Consider the following 27,954-nt stretch of genomic DNA (forward strand, 5'->3'; position numbering starts at 1 on the left):
TGGCGTGCTCAAGAAACACTTTATGTCTTGTCACCTTGAGTGCGCCCGACAACGCAGAAATGTATCAGTGTTGACAGCTGCAACGCTATATTTCTTTCTTACTTCTTTTCGGTAACCCATGCAATTCACGAACAACCAACTTCATGTTAACAGCATGTCTTGACTCTTGTTTCACGTGGTACACATGTCATGTCATATATGTGGGAGGTTATGAGCACCCTTTCATTTATTCCAGCTCGTTTAACAAACACGCACGACGTAGTGGCTCCGGCGCCAAGCGTTTCGACAAACGCTGGTTCCTGGGCTCTCTTTATTGATATAATGTTCTGCACGCTGGGACTCGTGGACACGAACCGACACGATCTTTGTTGGCCGCCTAGATCTGCCGACATTCACTGTAAGTTGCGCTGGTGACATTTCAGTGCAGGGAAGGATCGACGCACGTCTGCCTCAGCCGTCACGTCAGCTGCGATGGTTCTGCGCACTCGGAAAACCGGGAGGGGAAGAGGGTCTTCCGCGATGAAACTCCTGCAAAAAGTCAAGCAGCAATGATGACGAACGAAAGTTCGCGCTATGACTATATGATAGTGTGCGAGTCGTATTTGTGGAAAACAGCGCGGGCATTGCATGCATGTACTATGCATGTACTCTAAACTTCCAGGGGGCGCGTGAGGGGGAGACGTAGATGAGAAGAGGTGGTCATTTTAATTTTTATATTTATGTCGTTGATGTGACGCGTAGGACTATAGCAACGTTTAGGACTCCAGCACTCCTGACAAATATTGTGAACAACTGCTTCACTTTGCACAAGGACTAAAGTTATAGTTACGAAAAGACAAAAATACAGAACAAGGACTAGAGAAAATGTGTCCTCTACATAAACATCATTACATCTTCCACCACAAGCCAGCTATGGACGATGTGTCCCTTCGCGTACATGCTCTTCTTCCGGCGCTATTAAACAAAATTCCCCGCTGTGCGTTAATATATATATATATATATATATATATATATATATATATATATATATATTATATATATATATATATATATATATATATATATATATATAGCGAATTAAAGGGGTGCCTTCAGAAAAACAAGCGCGTGTGTACATCCCCCTTAGGGTGTGTGTAAGCGAAATCACTGACCAGGAGTTTGCTCAGTTTGGGGCGATCAGGTTCTCTGCGAGCAGCGCCTGCTGCAGGCGGCTCCGCTGGATGACCGCTGCACGATGTGCCTCCTCCTCCTCTTCTTCGTACTCCTGCGTCACGCGCGCACACCACACCTCCGTCTATATACATACTCCGTCTCACCGACTCCGTGCAGTGCTACGAAAGCTACGGGCTGTAAGCTAATAGGCTGTGTTCTAAATCCCCGCCCCAGCGACTGCTCTCTCTGGGCAGCAGAAGCTGATCTCGAAGGCCATGTCATTGCTAATTGCATGGGCCAGAAAAACGTCATAGACGCCACGATTCGGACACCATCTATTAGAAAAGAGAACCCGAAGAAGGGCTCCTCCACGCTTCCGCCGTGGAGTTTGAAAACCTCATTAGTATATCGCGAATCGGTAGTGCTCAATGGGCGAGCCCTTTATCCCTTCTGTGGAACACGCAAGTCCGGTATTTTGTAGCGATGCTCTTCCGGTAATAATGCCTTTTCGCTCTTATCGCGCTTTGTCAGTGGTCAGAGCGACGTTCCGCTCGCATTATCAACGGGGTCAGCCGGCCGTGAGCGGTGGATGATAAGACTACTATAGAATAAGTCATAAGGCATCGATACAAAATCGCGGCCCAGCTGGCTCGATCTCAGAACGCATTAGCTAACACGAGCCCAAGCCTTCGCAGCACTATACGTGGAGTTGGTGAGACGGAGCATGGATTGCGCATACCACGTGAAGGATCACTCCCTGCACATGACAATCACTATCTGCCCCCTAAATAAATACTGAAGAGGCGCTGTGGTTGTTGCGGTGTATAGAGCCATCAGTGTTGCTGTTACCGAATACCACTCGTAATAATTTATGAAGACAGTTTATTAAAATTGTGTACATGTTACAAAAAATATACACTTATATATTAAGCGTATATAAGATGCCTTGAACAATGGGTGGATTTAAGACATTGCGCGTTTGTCGGCTAATGTCTATATGCAGTTACGAATAACACGTTTGGAAGCCTATGGTCAGTCATTTATAAAGGAATACACTTCTTAACGAGCGTTTGTATGCTTTGTCTGGCCAAAAGTAAACGCCTATAAAGAAATTCAAGCAGTATACTTGAAACCTATGGACTGTACATTAATTTACTTTTATATAAGGGTCGATTTCAGGTGTAGACGCAACCCTATAGTGCGTCTCCTGTACACTCTATCTAAAAACTCCCTGATGCGTGTTCGCTCACCGGGACCGGGTCGATGACACCGTGCGCCAGCTGTTCGTCGTCGTAGCGTCGACGTCCGTTCCTCGCCGCCTGGTAGGCAGGCTGCTCGCTTGTCCCGCTCAGCGTCATGGAGACCGCGTTCAGTCGCCCCACGTTGTCCTGGCCGAACTGCAGCGCCCGCATCAACTCCCTTTAATCGAGCACGTCCTTCACAGACACGGCTGTTGTGCAGCCGAGAGGAGCTCACCTTGTCCCGAATGACGAGGACCCAGAGACCCCGCGGGTCTTCGCCCCACAGGTGGACGGTGAGGAAGGTCCAGTTGCGGAATCCTTGTCCCGTCGTGTCCTTGGCTCGGCGGTAGAGCAGCACGCTTTCCGTGCCTGCAGGAAGTGAGCGGTGGCGTGAACGCAGTGCCGGCGCGTATCTGGGTATATTATAGACTTTCAGATCTGTAGCGGCAGTTGCACAGCCCGTTTGACTCTGTCCATGCATATAGCGAGCTCGTCACGTTACCCGCCGCCGCAGTGGCTGAGTGCATGGTTAAGGCTTTCTGCTGCTGAGAACGAGGTCGGGGGTTCGACTCCTGGACCCGGCAATCGCATTTCAATAGGGCCGAAATGAAAAAAAAAAAAAAAAAAAAAACGCTCGTGCGCTTTAGGTTTAGGTGCATGTTAAATAATTCCCGGTGGTCAAAATTATTCTGTAGTCCTCCACTACGGCGACCATAACAGCCTGCCCACTGTGCAGCTAGGTTCAACGTTACGCACGCCACACGGTTAACGTATATTTTTAAAATCTTTTGTCGCATCACCGGCTGGCTAGGATGCCACGCCTGATCCCCCCAAAAACAGTGAAGGTGACCGCGACACATCCTGCATTGCTACGCTTTACGATACACTAAATATTAGCTGTGAAGCTCCACATTGTAGCCAGGTCTTATGCGAGCACGCGTGAGGGATCCGCAATGTAAGCTACATGGAGTGCAGTCTAGCAGAACAAACAAACAAACAAACAAACAAACAAACAAACAAACAAACAAACAAACAAACAAACAAACAAACAAACAAACAAACAAACAAACAAACAAACAAACAAACAAACAAACAAACAAACAAACAAACAAACAAACAAACAAACAAACAAACAAACAAACAAACAAACAAACAAACAAACAAACAAACAAACAAACTAACTAACTAACTAACTAACTAAAGCTTGTTCGCATAAAACTGCAACTGAAAAGAATCGCGATACAAAGTTCAGGTCTCCATCGGCTACTGCGATCGGCTACTGCGAAATCCGAACTGCGTGTGAGAAGTTTTTTGCTGGGAAACAAGCGAACCGGCCGGCGATCGCAGGTACACGTCCAGGGCTCCCCTCTGCGAGTACTGCAGGTCCAAGTGCACTTGGACGTGCTCGAGTGCCGCCAGCGGACACAGGAGGGCGTCGAACGCCAACTGCAGCTGCTGACCGGATGCCATGCGGCGAGGCAGCAGCGCCGACGGTTCCAGCCGGCACTGTTCGCGACGCCCCACGTTGGTCCAGTTCAGGGCGGCCTGCGTCGTTCGCACGTTTAGTGGAAATGCCAGCCGTCCGTACCCGCGCTTACGCAGGTTAAGGGAAGGCGATCGAAACTGTCGAAAAAAATTCAACTTTAAAGCCACTCTAATAAGCAACACTAAAGCATAATCTAATTATGCTTTTGAGACTCTGCTATAGCACTTATTTGGCAGGACAAGGTTGGCTCCTAGCGAAGAAAATGAAGTACATATTTTCTGTAGTTCAATTTCGCGCTCAAATCGCCACACCGACACGTAATTAGTGTTACGTCACGCATGGCGCATGCGTTATTCTATTGACCCTTTTCCCGGCGCTCCTGTGGGCGCTGCCATGTTTGATCACGTGCTGACGCGTCCATTACTTGCCTCAGCTGCCGCCGTTGCCTCCGCGTTTACAATGCAAGCGCGCGATGCTGGTGCAACGCAGCAAACCTCTGTTTCGACGCATATCTTAGACGGTGGCTTTGCGCACGACATGAAGCTTTGACCACAGCTTTAGTGGACATGTAAGTGCTTTCAAAGCTCATTACGACTTGTCCAAACGGCGCGAGCAGCATATACAGTGCTTGTATTAAAAGCGGGGCCAGAAATGTATTCCAAGCTGCCCAAACTTTCCGCTTATGAATTAAATCGGGATCTGTGTGCTCTTCGTTCTTTATTTGGCAAACATTTTGAAGCAGTGGCTTGTCATGTTTCTGACTCAGTAAAGTTCCTCGGTGCGGCCGAGGAACTTTACTGTTTATTTATTGTTGTTTATTGTTTACTGATTGTTTATTTTCAGCCCAATCGCTCGCGGGTGTGCTCTGCTGCAATAGATTTGTTCTTGCTGCGCACAAATCTTGGAATGTGAATGTTCTGTACTTTGTGGTAGCTTGTAGCAAAGACGTATTATCGCTAGTCCATCGCTTACTCTGTGGACCATCACGAAACATTCAGCTTCCAACATTCATGTCTTGGTGTAGTCGCCGTCACTCACGCTTCAGCACATTGATTCAAGTGTGCGCACATTCACTTATAATTGATACGTTGGCGATAGGGTGCGTGTAAGTTTGCGTGCGAGTAGGGGTAGATGTGTGTAAATAACGTGCGAGAAACTTACTATGCCAGTAAGTGGCGTTACTTCCTTTTGTAACGAGCGGTACTAACTCTTAAGTGCTGACGTTGCGGAGTTGAAGTCCTTTCTTGTGAGGTTAGCTATACAGCGCTGGCGGATGAATGATCCTTTTTTATCCTCAAGGAAAGCCGTGCATCGCGAAGGGCCGACAACACAGGCAGTCCTTATGTAGCAGCGGCGACACAGGTTGATTCCATTCATTAATATGCGAATCACTATTTTTGCAGCTAACTACCGCACACGCGTTCCCTTTATCGTTGCACATTTTGCAGCATGAATTGGGCACAGTGCATGAGCGAACACCCACTTGCATTTTCGACAGCTGATGGCATACTAGCAGGGCAGAAGCAGTAGTGGTTTCGTATTCGGGTGCATTCGCTGAGGCAACGTATGGCGCGCCGCCGATAGCGCCATCTCGTTCCTCTAGAGCAAACTGCTCCGCGAAAAGGGTCAATAGCGCCGTTACAAAGAATGCAGCACCCATTCTGTAACTCCAATGGCTCACCGGTTATCTACCCTGCACATTACATGGCCTGCCCAGCTCCATTTTTTTTCTCTAAATGTGAACCAAAATATCGGTTATCCCCGTTTGCTCTCTTATCCACACCGATCTCTTACGGTCTCTTGAAGTTAACCCTATATAAAATGTTTTGTTCCATCGCTCTTTGCGTGGTTCTTACTTGTTCTCGAGCTTCTTTGTTAACTTTCAAGTGTCTGCCCCATATTTTAGCACCAGTAGAATGCAATGATTCTACACTTTTATTTTCAACGACAGTGGTAGGCTCCAAGACAGGATTTGGCAAGGCACTCCAACTCAATTTTATTATTCTGTCAATTTCGTTCTCATGATCTGGGTCCCCTGTTAGTAATTGACCCAGATAAACGTACTCCTTTACATACTCTAGAGGCTGACTGGCGATCCTGAATTCTTGTTCCCTTGCCAAGCTATTGAACATTGTATTTTGCATATTATTCTTCAACCCCACTCTTACACTTTCTCGGTTAAGGCCCTCAATCATTTGTTGTAATTCGTCCCCATTGTTGCTGAATAGGACAGTGTCATCTGCAAACCGAACGTTGCTGAGACATTCGCCGTTGATAGTCTAATAGCTTTAATACTTCTTCTAAGCATACAGTAAATAGCCTTTGAGAAATTGCGTCTCCTTGCCTGACCCCTTTCTTGATAGGTAACTTTCTACCTTTCTTGTGGAGAGCCAATGTAGCTGTACAATCTTTGTAGATATTTGCCAAGATATTCACGTATGCCTCATGTACTCCTTGATCCCGCAATGCCTCTATGACTGCCGGTATCTCTACTGAATCAAATGCCTTTTCATAATCTATAAAAGCCACATAGAGAGGTTGATTGCACTCCGCAGATTTCTCGATTACCTGATTGATGACGTGGATGTGATCCACTGTAGAATATCCCTTCCTGAAGTCAGTCTGATCTCTTGGTTGATTGAAGTCAAGTGTTGCCCTGATTCTATTGGAAATTATCTTAATGAATATTTTATTTTATATAGAAAGTAATCTATTGGCCTACAATTAATTCTTTAATTATTTAACGTCCTCCTTCTTATCGATTAGTATAATGTTGGCATTCTATCATTAGAGTCACAGAATGGGTGCCAAGAGAAGGAAAGCGCAGTCGAGGATGGCAGGAAACTAGGTGGGGTGATGAAATTAGGAAATTTGCAGGTAGAAATTGGAATCAGCTAGCGCAAGACAGGGGTAATTGAAAATCGCCTTCGTTCTGCAGTGGACTTAATAGGCTGCTGCTGCTGATGATGATGAAAGAATGCAGAGGAAGCATACCCAAGACAACCTAAGATATCCCAAGAAAAGAGAGAGAAAGAAAGAGCAAAGAGTAACCAAATAAAGAAGAAAGACGTGGGAGATTAGTCAGATATGAAAATGCGGTTTGCTACAATATACTGGGGAAAGAGGAGGGCAAGATAGAAAGATAAGAAGGACATGGATTTATATGCATATGTATATACATTATGTATGTATGTATGTATGTATGTATGTATGTATGTATGTATGTATGTATGTATGTATGTATGTATGTATGTATGTATGTATGTATGTATGTATGTATGTATGTATGTATGTATGTATGTATGTATGTATGTATGTATGTATGTATGTATGTATGTATGTATGTATGTATGTATAGATAGATAGATAGATAGATAGATAGATAGATAGATAGATAGATAGATAGATAGATAGATAGATAGATAGATAGATAGAGACCGTGCACATTAGCGCTGACACCGCCGTCGACACAACACCATAGTACTGAAGCCGTTATTACAAGTCTCTTGTTGTTCAGAAATGTAACAATGCTTTCGCCACCCTCTGCGGCGACGCCTGAGAAGGTCGGCATTCAAGAACTGTCCGCTCTGAAAGTGGTCTGTCAATGCACAGCTAGCACGGTCGCCTCTGTGCACTATATCGAAGGTAGGTGGAGAGGACCGCAACGAGCACACGCAGCGCATGACAGCAAGCTCACCTGAACCATGGCGTACGCGTCCATCAGTCCGAATCCGAAGCGGCTGTTGTAGAGCAGGCCGGCGGCATTTCCGCTTCCAGCCTCGGTTGGAGCTGAGCGGTGCGAAGTCCGATGTCCAGGCCACCAGGTGCTGCACGTCGCGCCAGCCAAGGCCCGGGCTGCGATCACAGTGCGCCGCCGCGTGCGTGAGTTCTCGACATGAACATAATAACTTGCCGAGCCGATAAATGAACAAAATCGAAAGAAGTAAACGTTCTGCAGAAACCCACGTAACCTGCTGTGGTCGCTGCACACGGTTCCGCTCGAGGTCATCGGTTGGACTACAAACTGCGGCGGCAGCATTGTCATGCGAGAGGAATTCAAAAGCGCTTCTGTTCTAGTAGATGCAGGGGCGCGTTTAAACGACGCAGGTGCGCGTCTCAAAACCCCGTACGTTGCTTTCAGGCGTTAGGATCTATCTATCTATCTATCTATCTATCTATCTATCTATCTATCTATCTATCTATCTATCTATCTATCTATCTATCTATCTATCTATCTATCTATCTATCTATCTATCTATCTATCTATCTATCTATCTATCTATCTATCTATCTATCTATCTATCTATCTATCTATCTATCTATCTATCTATCTATCTATCTATCTATCTATCTATCTATCTATCTATTTCTCGACGCTTCGGCGCTGCGATCATCTATTCGCCCTCTCCCTGCTATGCGCTATAGCCTCCCGGTTAGCTCTCTGTAGGTGTGGATCTGCTGATGAGTTCCTTACGGGACACCGAACTTGACTTGACCAGCTAGCGTGAATTCCCTGAATTTCGTTTCGTGCGTTTGCGTACGCTTGTTTAATTTACGTGTGCTAGGACTCTCATTCCTGCCTCTTTTTATTTTCATTATTTTTCTCTCCTATTCTTTGACGTCTCGCATTCCGAACATCTGCAGTAATTGTGTGCCGTGCCAATATTTCCTCGTATACTGTGTCCGCCAGGAAAAGTTAAGGCTATAACCTCCCCAATAGATATTGAATAGATTAGAGATTGATGATTGACTCTCGTACTTGGCTTGCAGAACGAGCGCCACGATGCCCGCGGCTAGCGGCGCCGACGCTGAGGTGCCCGTATGCTGAGTGGTGCAGCGGTCGTGCAGGTCGGAGGTGGACACCTTCTGGTCGGTGTAGGCGCCCGACGAGTAGGCGGCCGCCATGGTCGAGGCGCACTTCTCGCCGTAGTACGGGAACCGGCCGCGCTGGCTGGCCCCGGACACCGACAGGGTGTACGGGGAGCCCGCGTAGCCGTCGCAGTTGCAGTTGTCCCCCTTGGCGCCCCCGTTGCCCGAGGCCCACACGTAGACGGAGCCGCGGCCCCCGCGGCCGCGGGTCACTCCCCGCTCGAGGGCCTCGCTGGCCAGCCGCTTGGGGCCGTCCACCGTGCGCCCGTCGTCCGAAGGGCCCCACGACGCGCTGAACACGTCGATCGCTGCGAGGTTTCAAATTTTCAGAGTTCATTGCTTCAAAGTGGTTACATGTTTTGATATATATGAAATACAAAAAGAGGTCCTATAGTCAGAATCTGTCAAATTGGGAATCTGTCCTATAGTCAGATTGGGACCTCCGCCCACCCCAATCGCGTCATCCGTGACGCCGACAGGTTTGTGCCCTCTTAAAGTAGTACTGACACGAAAATTGTGTGTGCCGCTTCTCTCTCTCTCTCTTTTGCTTTATGAGATAACTGTCGAGTCCATAATAACGACACAAAGGCTCAATTTCTCGAGAGCGCCACAAATGATATACTACAACACCTTTTATGCGACCCGTTCTAAACGAGCACCAAGTGAGAAGGGTCACTATAGACACGTCACTGACAGCAGAGGTGCATGGCGATCACGTGGTATCACAACAATATCACAAACAAAATTACTCAGCCACCTGGTGCGATTGCTGGAGGCCACACAATGACCGTGTCGCTGAAAGCTGACAAATTGGCCTTTGTGATTGTGCGCTGCCACTAGGAATGCAGGGGAACCAGTTTTCCCCTCTTGCCCCATCAAGTACTGAATGGACTCAGCATTCGACAGCACGGTCATAGTGTGCGCGGGTCAGTGGTGTCTGGTGCCACGAGACCGCCACAGCAGGTTTCGGCGGCGTGAATAGTCACAATTTTCACGCCCGACGCCGCACTGTATTTGTCGCGCGTTTTGAACTGGTCGTACTGAAACGTAATGTAATTAATTATCTATAGCGCTCTCGAGGAATTTAGGCTCCCTAGCGTAATTGCCGGTAGGACAGCTACCCAATAAAAATATAGTAAAAATGACAAAATTTATTTTTCTGTCAGCTACCCCTTGAAATCTAGTATACGTGGCTCTGCTTACCTTCGACGTTGAACGCCAGCGAAGTGGACTCGACGGCGTCCACTACGTCACCGTCCAGCATGCGGATACCTGCGCGATCCGTCGCACGATTCTCACTTGCAATGAATGAGTTAGTTGGTTTAGGCTCTATAGTGCTGCAAAATCTCGTCTTTGTGTCGCTGTTTTGGTGTTTATGCTTAGCAAGCATCAGAAATCAAATAACTTGTGTATCCGCTCACCTCCAGAAAGCTGCGGTAAATTTGACGCACCGAGATGCACATCCCAGACAGATATACAATTAACATGTACCAAAATGAACGCTTGATAGAAATTGTTTACGAATCACTCATCAGTTTTGTACCACGTGTCGAAGATCATTTTTTTTGTACCATCTATCTAATTTTCTGTCCCCTCCACGCTCACTCACTTTTTTCAAAGATGGTTGCACAGTCACTCGATTTTCTTTGACAATACGAGCGCATTTACATAATGATGCCTCATCCTTTTGCATAGGTTTCCCGAGAAGTTGCTTGCGATTCGTCATAAATTTTTGTATGTTTACAAGTCGCGACACAAAATATCGCATTCATGCAGACCGTGTGTGCGAAACTCCGAGCAGCGCATGCATGACGTCACATGCCTAATAACAATACGCGCACCTCCGATACGTGCTTCGTATGCCACACCAACTCCACAGTTCCGGTTGTTGGCTGTCATGGCGATCTCTCCGGCACAGCGGGTTCCATGGCTGCGGAAGAAGTATACAACAAGGCACCGTAAACAAGGTGAGCTGCGATTTCATCATCCTCGGTGTTCGGGCAAAGAGAAAGCTCAATTTTACCACAGCAGAATTACACGTCACAAATTTGCTGCTCTTGCGTTGCGTTGTGCTGAACTCTTAGGAATGGCCGATTCTCATCGCTTTTGGCCTAGGTCACTTGGCGCAACTTATTATTACCGTGCATTGGGCGCACGTTAAAGAACGCTAGGTGGTCAAGTAGTATTCCGGAGTCCCTCATTATGACGTGCCTCATAATCAATTCGTGGTTTTGGCACATAAAACCCCCGATTTTTTAAAGTTATCATTGAGTATTAGCACCCCGTAATTATTATTAGGTATCAGTGGGCACTAACTAGCTCACACCTACTTTTAGCTCAGTAAACGCGCTAGTCCACGGCAATATGCTTACTGCACATTATTTCAGCTCCTCACTGGCCGCGGTGGCTCTGTAGATATGGCGTTCTGCTGTGACGAGGTCACAGGTTCGATTATGTGAGTTATGAGTTATATATATGTGAGTTATGAGGCATATAATATTTTTTAGATAGACATGGAACCCTGTACGTTATTCTGGATATCCTCTGGGTGAGCACTTACTTGTTAAGGTCTTGGGAATCGTAGCGTGGGAAGGGATCGCGATCGTCGTCATTGAAGTCGTAGCTGGCCTCCGGTGCCTGCGTCACGACCATATCATCCAGTCGCCGCAGGGGCCAAAAGAGAAACTCTCACTCACGTAGTTTTGCACCAGATCCGTGTGGTTCCACTCCAGTCCTGCGTGAAGCGTGCATTCGATCCGTGAGCAGGAAGCAGGGACGGTTAAAAATGTACGTCGTTGAGAAACGTGCATATTTCGCTCAGAATCTCAGAAAAAAAAAGATTTTGCGCTTACCACTGCTTTGTTTTTAGTTAACGTTTCAGCAGAAAAAATTGCATGTTGTGGTCTAGATTGTTCAATGTAACACTTGGCACAGTTACTTGCCTGGTCTTTAAGAGAACAATGCGAAGTTGTCGTTCGTCTATGGGGAAGCTTAGCTGTTGCGAAGATTAGGTTATCATTTGGGTGCCTGGATGATGTCCCCGTGTCCTCCGTTATAGAGCGGGGCTGAGGGAGAGGATACAGGTACCCTAGCTAGCATAAAGTAGTTTCGCTACCTGCCAGCAGCTGTGGAAAACAGCCGTTCCGGGAAGGTTGCCTGCTCCTCTGGAACACGTGGCAACCCTCCCAGAAGAGCGGCATTCCGCTGTTCACAAAGGAAGCAGAGCCTTCAAACCACCAAGCGATTCGGAAAGCTCGAAATCGGGAGCGAAAACGCCTAGTCCGCACCACAAACAACGCTTGAACATTCGCTTTGCACACTCGTAACCGTCCTGCGACTTTTTTTTTTTCAGAATTAAAACAGACCAGTTGGCAATAAGAACTGACTTAAAAATATGTTGTGTCACCAGGGTATTGCTGGGTCTGATGATGTTAAGGGAAGCCGGAGGCATGGAGTAACGAACGGATGCCCCCAAAACAGCAACGAAGAACAGCTATAGTCAGAAAGAAACGCTGCTTGCGTTTATTTTGCCTCTTTAATTGCCGCTTGACTTCTCGTAACGTTCTCGCTCCTCTAGGAAGAGGCAACTGTGGCGCATTTTGACATTTGCTGCGGGAACTTTCGAGTTTTTGTCCGATCTTCCCGACTCGTTTCCCATTGATTAGTAGGTTGCAATACTCCAACGAAATTATGCCCCTGTAAAGCGTGCACCGTTGCAAGTAGTTATGTCCAAGGAGAAGACAGCTTTAGCGAACTATTGATATGCACGTTTAGCACGGACGCTTCTCGCGGATTTCGTCAGTGTGCTCATGAAGCAGTGCATTCGGCAACACAGTGACTAGGCTATACGCGAGCAATTTAGCAATACAAGTTGCACTACAACACAAATTGTATTGGTAACCTTAGCCCAAGCAGAGATGAACGGCCAATACCTGCCTCATTTCTTTCTCTATTTCTTTCTTTCTTTCTCTCTCTCTCTCTATCTTTCTTTCATGAAAGCGATAGGTGTTATGGCTATGTGCTACATGATTCCAAAGGATTATGTATGTCAGTGTAGAGAGATAAATGAGATGCGAAAAAAATTAAATTATGGGGTTTTACGTGCCAAAACCACGATCTGATTATGAGGCACACCGTAGTGGGGGACTCCGGGAATTTGGACCACCTGGGGTTCTTTAACGTGCCCCTAAATCTAAGTACACGGATGTTTTCGCATTTCGGAGATGCGAAAGGCAGGGAGGTTAACCGGAAGGTAGATATCCAGTTTGCTACCCTGCACTGGGGAAGGGGTAAGGGGAGACAGAAAGATAAAGAAAAAATGCACACACGTAGAAAGAGAGGGAGATGAAAAAAAGAAGGGACAAAACAGTAGGTTGTAATGACAATCAACCGCAGGTAAAACATATATCGACTGATGTGCCCATCCAGCATCCTGTCCCGAGTTAGCAACGTGTAAGACAGGGTTAATTGGAGATCGCTGGGAGAGGCCTTCGTCCTGCAGTGGATATGAAAATAGGCTGCTGCAGCAGCAGCTGATGATGATGATGATGATGATGATGATGATTATGATGATGATGAATTCGAACGTGCACCCCGACAGAGTCGCGATTGCTGCTCAGAACGCGCAAGGCCAGACCATATGCCTAGAGAGCTAAACTACGAGGGACGAGGTATCATACCTACTGATGCATGTATGCGCCCGGTGCATGTATCATCCTGCATTGCCTACACTCACTCACTCACTCACTCACTCACTCACTCACTCACTCACTCACTCACTCACTCACTCACTCACTCACTCACTCACTCACTCACTCACTCACTCACTCACTCACTCACTCACTCACTCACTCACTCACTCACTCACTCACTCACTCACTCACTCACTCACTCACTCACTCACTCACTCACTCACTCACTCACTCACTCACTCACTCACTCACTCACTCACTCACTCACTCACTCACTCACTCACTCACTCAATAATTATTTATTAGCCAAATAAACGCGACAAGCACGCTTTTTTGATAGCATACAAGCCAGTTTTTAAAGAAAGAGGTTGCAAGTCCACTTAAATAAACAATATGCATCGTAACTTTCTTAAGAGCCAATGCTTCATCTCTAAAATTGAACCTGAAGATCTCGTAAAGTACTACACTTTACATTGCTGTGCTGTTTGACCAATAAACATCATAGAAAGTTTTTGACGAGTGATGGTCTGTAAGATAATAGGCTACTGGTCTAACTTTTTTCAATTGTTAGTTGTTTTGGCATACTCGCAAGGGTCTCTCACAGACGATTAGGTACAACTTTTTGGACGGCCTGATTCATATATTTTGATATCCATTCTCTAGCTTTTCGTTTATTATTTCATTCAGTAGGGTCCTCGCAATTTTATGCAGGTTTTAAGAGCTTAATGACAAGATTGCGGCTTGCTGTAAACGGGGAAAAAAAAACGAAACGTAGCGTTTGTGGTGATTATATATTTTTGGTGCTGTTTATTAAGCTGTGAATGGACGGGATTGCTACAGTGTTTTCATACACCGCATATATGATAAAGAGCTGATCTGGGCTTCGCGGAATGCGCTTACTCTAATTAGAAATTCGGCCCCGTGCTTCGGAATCCGCAACCCATGTAATTTCTGCAGCTAATAAAATACTCTGCATCTCCTGGTTTAAAAGAAAAAAAAAAAGCTCTTTTCAGGTATAAAAATTATTGTATGCTTTCTATCTGTCTCTCTCTTCCTTCTTTTGTAAGATTTCGTGACTGATATATGTAGGCCGTGCTAGTGATCAGGTTGGTGGAAAATTAAATCCTACAACGTAATCTTTTGGCGCAAGATTACTTTAAGGATTGTGTTCCATCAGACAGATTACTCCGAAGGGAATACCCAATGTTTCTGTGAAAATGCCAGGACCACGGCATTTGCAGCGTGATGAGCCGACCAGACTTCTGTGCACGTAACCTCACGGCACGCGCTTGACGTAACAGAAAAACGTTAGGCTTACGATAGAAACTACGGTCGTTGAAATGACACCGACTTTCCTATGACGACAGGACGTCAGAAAGCTCCACAGAAATTTATCACTTGGCAAGAGCAGCCTTTCTCGAAGCAGTCGAAAAATTCTGTAGTCACGGCAAAAAAATATCCCACTCTATTTTTCAACAGGGACACGCCGCCGGAATGTGGGACGTCCTTCAGGCTACACCACGCCCCCAAAGTGAAAAAAAAAAAAAAGAAAAACCATCATGAACACGTGACCTTAAGCAGGAAACGAGTAGCCGGGGGGACGTCAGGTTTCGAGGCGTTGGCGTCCCTCTAGCTCCTGTCGAGAGCGGTGGCTAAGATTAGGTCCCCCAGTCCTACACGCGTTCCCGTAGAGAGAGGCAAGCAATTACTCGAGTGCGCGAATCCCGGCGGCTGGCTGCGACAGCTCCGCGGGAACCGATTACAAAACGCGCCTGATGCCTCCCCTGCTGGCCAGCTCCGTGTAACACAAAGCGCCGGCCATTGGCGAGGCAGTGCTTCTTTGGATGTGCCCTTTCGCAGGGCCATCTGAGGCGTGTTGACTGGACATGCTAGCTCCGCCGTGGCTGACATGTATGGCAATGCTGACAGTGGCTTTGCGATTTCCGGCGGGCTTAGCCTGGCAACCTTGGCCATGGTTGGAACGCGGTGCCCAAGCGGCCTGTCTAACGCTAACACGAAGGTGGACGGGGAAGACACGTGCAGCAAACTCGAATTGTGTCAGTCTTAGGCGACTTATAGATGGTTACGTCCCCGCCTTGTAAAAGATGAGACGACGATTTCTCGGAAGAGACATGATGGGTCGTAACATGCGGCGCCCGTGTCTAGAAGTGCTTCTTTTCGAGCCTGCCGGCGTAGGTACCCCGTTTTATGTTATCCAACCGCCATAATGAATAGAAGTGACGTAGGAAAAAAGCATAGACGGGGCACGCGCTACTGGTAACTGAGAGCTTCTACGCGGAATATACGCTTATTTAATCCATTCACACTTGTCAATAGATCAGCAAGGGTCCAACATTGAAGTAAAAAGAAATTACAGCCTATTCGTCTTGCTGGTTACAGAGTGCAATACATGAAAAGCATTTCCAGGTGCCATTGATACACGTGGCCCCTTTAATTCCCTTTTATGTAATGTTCCTGGTCGTTTCCACTGCGCCTGAAGTATAATAGAGCATCTGCTCTTTGTTCGTCAACCGTCGATTTGAGTACCGGATTCCATTGTGTTCTACACCATGTTTACGACGCATAGGTCATTGCGTAATCTCATGCCGTGTGTGTGGGGGTGTTTGTTTCCTTGCTTGCTTGCTTGCTTGCTTGCTTGCTTGCTTGTTTGTTTGTTTGTTTGTTTGTTTGCTTGCGTGCTTGTTTCTTTGCTTGGTTGTTTGCTTGCGTGTCTGATTGTTTCTTTCTTTCTTGTTCGCTTGCTTTCTTTTTAAGCACGGTCCATCACAAGAAATTTTGACTTGAAGCATATCTTAACTGAACAAAGTTCGTATGACCCGAAAGCTGCATGTCCCACTCGTCTTAAAACAACTGCTTCAGTTACGTCCATTGCTCTCGATCCCCCAACGCTTTTTCCCGTCTCCCGCCCCTTTTCCAACGACATATGCAATTTTTATGGGCGCCATGTTTTAGATCACGGAGATAAAATATGTAATTTTCTTTAAGCAAGGGGAAGCGACGGAATACAGGCGGAAGCGTGGTCTTGTATGTTTTTTATTCCTTCACTTTATAAAGCGTTAGCTTTTCTTAGCTCATTCTTTAGTTTAGCGCCTTTGATGGCGTTGCCGTCTGCAGCACAGACCTTGCCAGCGCGCCAAGACCTTTGGATGTATGTGCAAGTCGAAGGTACTTCCACTGGTGGAGCGTACCTGATGCCGTGTGTGCCTCTACCAATGAGAGAAGAGAGTTTGGTCACGTGACGCAAAGTTCGGTTCCCTGCAACACAATCAGATAACGATGCCCTCCGCGCATCACGGGTGGGGTAACCCATCTATTGCGCCCGCAGTATCGTGGAAAGGTTTGCCGCGGCGCGTTCATGACTCGCCTTTCCCTTCGTGAGTCCTGTGGCTGCGCGGGCATTGGTCACCGAGTCGTGACTCTGAAATGTCATGGAGAAAGAAGGACCTTCAAGGCCCTGTTCTCTATTCCCTCACTTTTTTGTGCGTGTAGTCTTGCGCTTCAAGATCTTTCTATAATACATAATAACCAACTACCCCGACTCGTCATCTTGAAACCTAGCCCGTACCACAGCTATTCGCGTCACAAATCTCGTAACCATCGCGATGTTGTTTTGCGTGTCTGCTCTTGCGCTTCAAGATTTTTCTATAACGAGGTCTGCTTACAGGGACATTAAAATATGAATATTATGTCAGAGAGATAGAAACAGAAGAAAGGCAGTAGATAAACAAAAAAATAAAAATAAAAAAAAAGAGTCTGGGGAAAGAGAAAAGTAATTTAAATAGACAGGAAAGAGAAAAATGAGTGCACTCTAAGAAGAGTGCACTTTGTGGCCTGTCTATGTCCGCAAACAGTAATCGTCATCTATATCTTGCGTGCGTTTTTTCCTTTCTTTAACGCTGCGTGCACGGTACCTCCATGTCACGAACGGCATGCGCGTTCAGCGCGACATAGCATTCTTGACAAGGCAGTAGCGATGGGTGAGTGTTCAAGTAAGGACACGTTAGCAAGGACGGATGACGATTACAGTTTGGGGACAAGATAAGACCCAAAACCTCTAACCAGCCGAGACAAGCCGCAAAGGGGAGACTGACCATCGTCCATGACGGTGACGACGACGCCCCTTCCAGTGAAGCCCATGTCCCACACTTTGGTGACCCGGTGGTCCAGCTCGGGCAGCTCCGGCGACGAGCGCGTGTCGTGCTGCGCGGGAGAACGCTCTTGTCATCACCGCTGAGCTGCAGCAGTGCGGCGCTATATATACACGCTGACCACACTCACGATGTACCACTGGCGGCCCCACAGCGGGTCGTTGAAGCGCAGCGTCTCCCAGTCCGATGGCAGGCCTCGCTTCTCGCGCGGTCGCACCATCTGCTGCTCGGCCCACACGACCTGCAATCGTTCCGTCCAGATCATGGACCGTTCGCACACATCACTAAAGATCGAGTTCGCAAGCAGGAACATAGAAGGCTACCTGAACCGAGAGTTCCAAGTGCAGATGTCGTTTGACGTTGTTTCAAAGCGAGCTTGACTAAAGAGACACGGATGATTAAGGAAGTTCTGAAGCGTCATTTCTTACTTTTCATTTCTTGCGTTAAGTGAAAAATCCTCGACCTCGACACCTTAAAAAAATACTGACAACCCTGATATAGAAGCCGCTCCTACATAGAAGCCGGTTTCACATTACTCGAATCACTGTCGATACGAGGGGATCTTTCAGTGGAGGAAATACTCAACGAGTCCGTTTATATTTCGAGACAGGACTGATGCTTCTTGGAATCTCTCTTCGAGTGAAGTGTCATAGCTGACTAGATTCCGGTTGTGCATAGCGCTTGGAATCACCTGCCCAACAAGGAATAATTCATATGCACTATATATATATATATATATATATATATATTTACTGACCCACCTCAAACAAACAGACAGAGAAACAAACAAACACGAACGAACGAACGAATGAACGAACATTTGTGCAGTTCAAGTGTGATGCTATAAAATTCCGATACCCTTGAGTCCTCAGTCAGCCGGCGCGTGAAAGTCCGTGCCGAGCGCCTGGAACGCTCAGGTTGGTCCATCTTGCGCAGCAGATACGTGTCCCTGAGGCCTCTAAGCTGCGTGCGCCATCAAGAGACGAATCAGGTCACGGTAATGATTGAAACGATGGCACATGGGCCTCTTGCTTTCGGTTCACTGTGCGTCGTAATGATGCACATACACACATTCGTCACAAAATTACAATCAACGCGAAAGGGGCACTTACGCATGCTCACACCTTTCATATTAAACTAACCATAACACGACATTTTTGGCACAAGCAGTTGATTACAGAGAGGAAATTAAAGAAAAAGTTTAATTCTCTTTCTTAACTTTGAGGCCGAGCAATGGCGCCGGTAAATTATTATGACATCACGAATTTCAACGTATATTTGAAACCCTTCTAAGAGAGCAGTATCTGTATAAAAAGTTATCAAAACTATTTATATTAAGTCTTTCGCTCCTTTAGAATGCAACGTAATCATTGTTTATCGATAATATGTTTACTAGTCACCAACAGATAACGTGCGTATGTGAATATGTCACCGGGAACTTCAAGCCACTCTTTCGTTATTGCGTATTTTCTGGTTTACCGAGACTTCACTCACAGCAAGACTATTCCCGTAGTCGTGAGAACGGTCGGCTTCCCTCCTCGCGTTCCCTTAAAGTTCGTCTGCCCCACACTACTTTCGCATCTCCTGGCATTCGGCTTCCCCGCGTGACACACACGTGGTGGAGAGAATCGGGGTCACATACAATATGACGTGAAATGGCGGGAGTGTTCCGATGCTAGCGCCACCTGATGTAGTGGATGACTCGGGCGAAAAAAAAAAAAGGGGGGGGGGGGGGGGGAACTTGCTTCCTTCCCTTCTGATGGAACTGGAACGCCAGTGCATTTCTCCGCAAAGTTTGGGAATTAATATCTCGAAACTGGTGTCATCTTGAGAATACGTTCCAAGCGGATCCACCTTGCGGACTCTCCGGCTAGAATTTGTAAATTGCATTATTTACCATAAGATAATTAGTTAAAAACGTCATTAGTGACATTTTGTTAATTAGTCGAATATGCATTTCAAATTTTTTTCGTGCAAGTAATGTCCGCCTATTTCAGCAGACCAGCTCACGGACTAGAATTGTGCTATGTACCACAAAAAGCAATTTTAAACGTGTTCGCTGAAACACCCGGTACATTTCAGATAGCTGCCATTCTTGTATAGACGGAGAAATGAATGTGCTTTTTAAGTTTGCACTACCGTGCTTTCGTTTCCTTTGTTGCCAAGGGCACTTCAGAACCCACAACGTGTAATTTACCGATCAAACTTAGCACCCTCTTTAATGTTTCTTCAAGAAATATAAAGATTTTTGTCGTATTTCCTTCCTCCGACGCCCGACCACATTTCACCGCGCCGAAGAAGCGCTTGCGTCATCGCGGTATCGTCCGACGCGCGGAGCGCGCAGCCTCGTCACTTCGCTGTTGAGGCCCCATCAATCTTTCCACGGGGTGCGTCGAGCGGATAATTCGATCCCAAACCACCGTCAGCGCGATAGACCGCGCGTTGCCCTCGTGTTTGCATGAGGTATAGAAGGAGGAAAGAGCGCTTGTACTTCAGACCTATACTTGCGCGAACTTGTTTACTCGCTCTTAAGCAGACGTTTCGCTCTTCTGCGATTTCTTTTTTGCATTGCTGGCCTGTTAGCCCGGACGCCCTCCGTCGCTCGAGATCGCAACAGGTGCTGATGAGAAAAATAATAAATAGAAATTGGCCAGTGTTGGCGCCGCGATCTTGCCAGCCGCGGTGTCTGGTCTTAAACGAGAGTTCCGGGAAACGACACGCTATTGTATAAGCCCTGTAGTTCGAGATGTGTGTGGCCGCTGGGCGGAGAAAACAAATAAATTCTGGGGTTTTATATGTGCCAAAACAACCATCTCGTTATGAGGCATGCAAGGGTAGTGGGGGACTCCGGATTAATTTTGACCACCTGAGGTTCTTTAACGTGCACCCAATGCAGAGTACACGAGCGTATTGCATTCTGCCCCCATCGAAATGCGGCCGTCGTGGCCGCTATCGAACGCGTGACATCGAGCTCAGCAGTGCAAAGCCACTGCGCTAACGCCGCGGGTGAGGGGGAACACCCGTTTTCTGAGTGCGTTTTCTTTTGAATTTCGTCTACGGTGAATGTTTTTATGGTAAAAAGAAAAAGGAGGTTGACAGCTAGGTGAAAAACTTTTTTGTGGTTAGATTATTCGGTCACGTGGGTGTTTATATTGTCGCCTAGCTTTTACTGGTTAACTACAGTTTGTTAAATTTATTTTGTTATAACCTTTAGGAAGCTGTCGAGTCTGCCCGTCATGGCGGCTCGGAAGCTGTATAGCTTTCTGTCGGGAAAGAGGTGGATGGCACGATTCCCGGGTGAACGCGATGTCTTTCTTCAGTTCAAAGTTTTTTCGTTTCACTTTTCTTTTCTCTGAGCAGGCTGTATATGTATGATCTTCGACTGTAACATTATGTTACAGTTAGGTGGATGGCAATCTTTCTTTTCTTGCTAGGATGGGCTTCACAGCGACTCATTCGGCGAGCTCTATATATAGAACAGCGAAAGGGAAATGTCGTGGCTACTTTTGTACTTCTTGAAGAAACTAGTCCTGTAGACGTTGACGTGAGGGCAGCGCTTACGGACAGAGGCGCAAGCGCCTAACAGCCGCTTGCCGGCATACATGAGTGGATTCTTATGGCTGTCTACAAATCCGTCCGCCCTGCAGCACATCGCACGCACATGCACGCACAAATATCCGCGCGCAAAAAAAAGGCAAGCACCGAAATGCCGACGTCTCGCCGCCGCTACAGCTTTTCCATGACCCATTCCGAACAACCACGGCACGAAGATCCATATAGCAGGCCTCGTGTATATGTCTTGAAGTCACTCTGCTAAGAGCCTGGGCCGCTGCCCACTCGGCTAGTCGGCGGCCGTCGAGTGCAGCTGACGTGGATAGCAGCTGCCGCGGCCTTTGACGTCGGCAGACTATAAGCTCTGCTCTGGGCGCGCGGGGCTAACTGACTTCTTAAGGGCACAGACCGCGTGTGGATCGTTGCCGATTAACGGTACATCAGAGAGCGTACCCGAGACACGCAATATAGCTGTTTTCAGCGTTCCGCATACCCGCCGCGTGGTGACTCTCTAGCATGGTATGATTTCTTTATTTTTAGTGGCCCCCAACAGCTTTGCGGCCTTTGACAGCTAGCTACGTCAAATACATCACCTTTTTTTGCACAATGGGAGGAGAATAACGCGAAAAGGAAAAAAAAAAAAACGTTTGCCAAGTGAGTAATAGTACAGCAGGCTAGCAAAAACAGTGACGACAAAGTTGAACATGAATAATTGTTATTATTTGATTTGTAAACATATACACAGGAAAGAGAAAGCGAGGAGCAAGGCTGGCAACTGCCACCAGAAGGGGCACAACGCCTGCCTACTCTTCAGAAAGGAGGAGACAGACATAAAAATGAAAGATAGGAAGGAGGGGAGGAAAGGAGGAAAGAAAGAGCGAGATGACAAATCTCAAAGAAAAAAGTACAAGGTATATGAACATGAATAATATAACCACAAAATCACGCAAGAATACATGCAAACTTTAAGTCAGGGAAAATGTTCAATGTTCCTGCAGTCTCGACCTTGGGCACGGTATACACGAACGTCAGGATAAAATGTACGCAGACACTTGATAGTTTCACCAGATGGTATGCGAAAGCGCAAGGACGTGAGTGGTGTGGCACAGCCGAGGTTACCTCGCGCAACAATTAGCGTAGAAATGTCATCTCACGATCAAGCCGTCTTTCACCCAAAGTCACAAGACCTCGTGCTGCTGAGCACGAGGTCGCGGGTTCGAGTCCCCGTAGCGGCAGCCGCATTCCGATGCATGGGGCGAAATGAAAAAAAAAAAAACGAAGAAATAAAAAAGCACTCATGTACCGTGCTTTGGTTGTACGCTAAAGAACTACAAGTTGTTAAATAGCATAACCCTTTCAGTCGCGGTTGGAACGTTCCGACTAGTGACGACATAAAAAAAAAGAAAGAAAAGAACATTAACATAGTGAAGAATGTAAACGAAACCCTTTGCAAAATAAAACGTTCCAAGTCATTTTATTACGAAGAGCAATACAAAACAAATGTATTGTAAGGCGAACTACCAGTTTTGGCACCAGTTGGGCGTCCTACTCTGTGGCACTGCTTTTAATTAGTGTTCTTTCGTGGGTCGAAAGGCCCTCTACTCAGTAGTAACCGGTGCATCTATACTTGTAATAAATATTTGAGTTCTTTTCATGATATAACGCATCATCTATGGGAGGTCAGCATCCTAAGCATTTCTTTTTGTAGGATATGATGACTGCATGGTCTGGCGCAACTAAATATTTATGCCACAAATACAACTTTCTTTTTTTCTGCAAAGTTCACGTCACACTTCGTTACTCTACATTTATAGGCCTTAAGAACCCTCAGTCAAAAGTAGTGAGCGAAGGTGATCATTTACTTAATTTTTGCACTTTTACGGAAAAGTAGCGCGCCTACGAAGAAAAAAAAAAAAAGCCTGCTGATTATATAGTTGCGAGTGGCGCTCGACACTGCGGATTTTAAACATGAGCGTGGGGGGAATCTGTGCGCGTCGCCTTACTTCAGAGTTTTCAAATTACGATCGGTTTCTTTGACAAGATTCCGGATCCCATCGGTGACCCAATACGCGAGGAAGAATTATTTGTTTTGCCGATGCCTGAATGAAGAGCGACGGTCTCTTCGTTCTCTGTTCATTCGGACTGAACGGCAGATAGCGTCAATGACGTGCCTGCGTCACACACACTGTAAAATAATTCACGCCAATAAATATGGGAAAAGGTGTAAATCTGTCTATAACTCACACCCTTACACTAAAAGGGTGTAAGAGCGGGAGTTATACACAGATTTACACTCTTACTCACTTTAAGGGTGTAAATTAGATTACAGTGCACAAGAGGGTAGCGGGAGGACTTGTTGGGCTAGTTGACGTTTGCTTAACGACATATTGTAGCGCGAAGGCTCAATTACAAAGAAGACACACAGACACACGTCACGGCGCCTGTGACGTCACTCTGTGTGTCGTCTTTGTAATTGTGCGCCTTCGCGCTGCAATATGGCATTAAGAAAGTAGCGGTTCGGGCTAGTTGTACATCCCAAACTATATAGCCTCCAGGTACTAGAATATACTTTCACGTTGCTGCGTTCTTTCATCGTGTTATGAAGACCCCCCAGTGCCGTCTTGCTTTCGTTAGGACTATACGAAGCGTTGAGGCTTACTCGCACGTCCAATATTAATCCGGGCCGAATGGTTATATGCGCCCTCTCCTTCCCAGAATCACACTAAATGTAAGAAAAAAAAAAAGAAAAAAGCTCTGGGTACATTACCGCAGTTTGTCAACCCCTACAAACGTTTATTTACACATGTGGATACAGTGTCTTGCGCAAGCTAAAGACTTCCGCGCGAAATTTGATCGTCTTCACGGCGGGAATTAGGGGGGTGAACGGAGTGACCCGATATCTCCGAGATCTCTTCAGCTCGTCGTTATCGTTCGGGCGAATCGGTCTCTTGTTTTAGTTTTATCTGAATCAATCTGCGAATCGCTCGCCTATATAGAACATCCCGTCCGCCGCCCAATCTAAACGGGATTACGAAGCTTTGTACGATACTACGATGCGGGACGAACAATGTCCGATGGAGACAGAGGCGCGCAACACTATTTGCTGTGTATACATCACTGGAGGACCCCGTGCTAGGTCTCCCTCTCTTGTGCAGCAGTGAACTGTACTGGCCTGTTGTCTCGGTGAATCTGAGTGGGAACGCAAGGCGTGTATGGAGTGCGATGTGAAAGCAAGGCTATATGTAATCGGGCTCGCCGTAGTGCATTCACAGTGAGAACCATTGTTGATCGACTGGCGGCGCGCGACAGCAATCGAACCTGTAGCGGCTGAATGTAAAAAAAAAAAATAAGAAAAAGCCTTGTGCAGGAAAAAGAGAAATAGACTAAAGTTTTTCTTTTTTTACAAGGTTGCAATCAGGTAGACTTTGCTGGCTTGCTACTGTCTCCTTGGGGAAAGGAAAGCAGGGAGGAAGCCGGACATGACTTCCCGCGGTGGCTCATGTGGTTAAGGCGCTCTGCTGTCGCAAGCACCAGGGCGACTGCATTTCAATGAGGGCGAAATGCACAAAACTCAATGCGCAAACTCCTAGGCGCACGTTAAAGGTAGTCAAAATTAAGCTACTACGCGTCTCTCATACCCTCAAGGTTGCTTTGTGATGTTAAACCCCGCGAATCAAGAAAAATCCGAAGGAACACACGAACGATGGACCTATAATCAAAGCCCCAAGCAGCGTGATTGGGGAGCACGGGATGAACCATCGGAAGGAGATGGCGGGGCGGAATTCGCGTGAGGTTATGCACTGCAGTCCATTGGCGCGTTGTTGTCATCTCGTGGAGTTACGATAGTGCGCAACGAGACTGGCACCGAGGACATCATAAGGACAAGGAATGTCCTTTGTTCCGGAGGAAGGAGACGTCGCGCTGGATGTTTGCCGCACGTGGGAGTGCCCTCGAAAGTGCACAGTCAAATCGAGAACACGGCACCGGCAGACACATTGGCTTGACAGTGCAGTGGCGGGATCACGTATGTGAAATAAATATACCCCAGTTTTTTTTTTCTTTTTTTTTTGAACGGTGACTGCTTAGCTTTCGCAGCGCTCTGCACTTTCTTCTGTATACATTTCTGCAATTGCTAACACGTATTTCGTTTTGTCTTTCCTTCTTCCTCCCCCCCCCCCCCCTTTTCTTATTGTAAGGTAGTTTTAAATCCACTGCACATCTTCTTGCCATGTTATCTTGTATACCATAGGGCATAGGGCAGACCATGACAATATGGAAAGTGACCATGATTCTGCAGAGTACCGAGGGTAAAAATAAATGAAACGAAATGAGTAGAGGCTGTCTTCGGACTGCGACGATGAAGAGCCTTTGACTGTCTCTTGGTTGTATAAAATTATCGATGCACGAGAGCATCACCAAACACGGGCGTCGCAGATTTTAATACTATTGGCCCTCCTTGGTGACGTTAAAAATATAAAAGGACAGGGACACAACTTTATAAGGAATTTGGGCGAGTTAGTGTGAATTCCAGGACTGTGACATTCTAACTATAGCGCTATAGAGAAGACGGAGAACCGGGATTTCGCGTTCTGTATACGCTTATTTTTCTGGTTCCACGTCTTGTTAGCACATATGTAAAGCCATCAGGCTGTTCAGTAAACATCGTAACACCTCCCCCATCCTCTAAACAGCGCCTAATATACACACAGGTTGTCAGGTGGGTGCCAAAGGTGTATCGTATAGCTGTGAGAGACGGTGTGCAGTCTAAGGCTGCGAACTAATTCTTACAGTCTGTGGCTCTTCATGGTCCATTGTAGAGTAAGCTTTCGGAATGACTGCGTCGAAATTTACACTCAAGGGCGTTGTTTCATTCCGCAGCCATTGAAACATGATGGCTGCGGCCGGCCTAATGCAGACGATGAATGAGAAGCATGGCGCTATAGTTAACCAACCCGGCCGGGTTTATGTTAAGATCAAGCTCGCCATAGACGCAGGAGTAATGTGATTATAGTGATTCGTTTGCTGTCCAGCGGTTCGTTGTCTATCGGTCGTATCGCTCGGTTTAACGCACGAGTGACTTCCGATACTGCCACCTTGGAGGCAAATCTGTGTGAGTGTTCCACCTGTATATGACGCAGGCGAAGGGCAAGGACCTCTGGGCCCACATTCACAAAAGTCTGTTATACCGCTGTCACACGGGCACTCGAAAGCCTTTTGAGCAAAAAGACTTCTTCCAAAAAAGAGTTTCGCCCGCAAACACACGACAGGGAAAGATCTCTTTTTCAGAAGCGATCTTTTCTGGAAGAGAAGTTCGAAAAGGAGTATACCCTCAAAACCAGTGGGCGCCAGCAATTATCATATATTAAAGAAAATAAGCAAATGCATAATTTTATGTTGCCTTGGCTCATCATAAAAAAAAATTAATTCTTTTTCTCGCAGAAGGTATAGTAAACCCAGTAATGCTGGAAACAGAAGCTCAATGTTGCCATACAAGCATGTGCACTTCGCTAATGCTGCAAACGCTCTTGAAAGTACTCTACAATAAATCTTAAAATTAATGTTTCCTTAACTGACGTTGTTAAACTTATTTGAAAAACGTGTAATACAGTAAGTTTTCACTTTATATTTCGAGATACATCAGTGTGTTTTGGCCGATTTTGTTTCGAACGCTAGCGCCACGCTTTTGGTAATGTGTCCAGAAGGAAATCGTCGGTGCTGTGTGTCTGCTGTGCAACACCTATTCATTAAAAAGTCTTTCAACTTGGTAAAAGACCGCTTACGTAAAAGAGTTTTTGCGTGCTTGTGTGAGAGAGGTATTACGTTAGACTTCTTCATTACGTTAGACTTCTTCATAAGAGCAAATTGTAGCCAATCCTGACGCCGGACATTTTATTAGCAAAGGTGGCCAGCCAATGGCAAAGAGCACTTACAGAGTTAAAGGCTTCGTGAATTCGACCCCTGATTCACTAAGTTTTCGCTCGCAAGAGCAACTTGTCATTGGCTGGCGCCTTTGTTCTCACCTGTATCGAAGGCAGGATTGGCCGGCAGCCGCTGCTACAAACCGTTCCCACCCACCGAGGGCTTTCTGTATCAAGGTTCATCATTATCGTAAAGGGTTTAATTTAATGCCATGAACTGTGAATGGTAGAATATTTAGCATATGGGTGCTCAGACACGGACAGTACGAATTATCTAATACTGAAGGACGAGTCATATGGTCGTTAAATATTGAGACATATAGTGACCAGCTATATAACCGGGCAGGGCACAGGGTGTACAAGCGGTGTCGCAGTTCTGGAAGCCAATTGACTGGCCTATCTTTCAGCATTAATTATCGCGGGCTTTAGCCTCGTCCTGTTGTTGGCGATTGGCCGTCTGTCAATGACAGCGTATAGCGATGACGTAACACATCCTGGTACGGCATCGCCACAGGCACTCTTCCGAAGTACTCACCGGTCCGACGTTCTCGTAGCCCAGTTCGTATGCCAACTGGTCTGCCACTTGGCTTCCGCCACGGATGCGCACAGCCCACGCGTTGAGGTAGTGGGCCTGCGTGGCCACAAGAAGGTGCGTCGCTGCCACCAGGAGTTGCAGTGCTGCTCGCATGCCTGCCGCCGATGTTGTGTTGTACGAGAGAGACGGCGCCGCTTCCTTTTCAAGGGGGGCGGGCTCGCCGCGCGCCGCCTCCGATGCTCTTCGGCGCCGCCTACGGGGGCGCCTATTCGCCTCACGCGGCACTGCTTCTGTTATCGCATAGGGGCTTATAGAGAGATTTTCCGCCCCCACCACCCTTC

The 27,954-nt window shown here is 46.8% G+C and overlaps 1 protein-coding gene across 1 annotated transcript; it reads right to left on the reverse strand.

Moving 5' to 3' along the window:
* Positions 1-259: 259 nt before the first annotated feature.
* LOC119449826 (neuroendocrine convertase 1-like) lies at positions 260-27,922 on the reverse strand. Its single transcript, XM_037713096.2, is given in 16 exon segments — positions 260-528; positions 1,152-1,264; positions 2,403-2,549; positions 2,629-2,762; positions 3,725-3,938; positions 7,577-7,645; positions 7,647-7,734; positions 8,639-9,056; positions 9,952-10,020; positions 10,590-10,678; positions 11,309-11,385; positions 11,445-11,482; positions 17,552-17,660; positions 17,739-17,849; positions 18,467-18,571; positions 27,614-27,922. Coding segments are annotated over 15 exon segments (1,923 nt in total). The 5' UTR covers positions 27,767-27,922; the 3' UTR covers positions 260-528; positions 1,152-1,162.
* Positions 27,923-27,954: the final 32 nt, after the last annotated feature.

The sequence above is a fragment of the Dermacentor silvarum genome, chromosome 4 (genome assembly GCF_013339745.2).
Source record: "Dermacentor silvarum isolate Dsil-2018 chromosome 4, BIME_Dsil_1.4, whole genome shotgun sequence".
NCBI lineage: Eukaryota > Metazoa > Arthropoda > Arachnida > Ixodida > Ixodidae > Dermacentor > Dermacentor silvarum.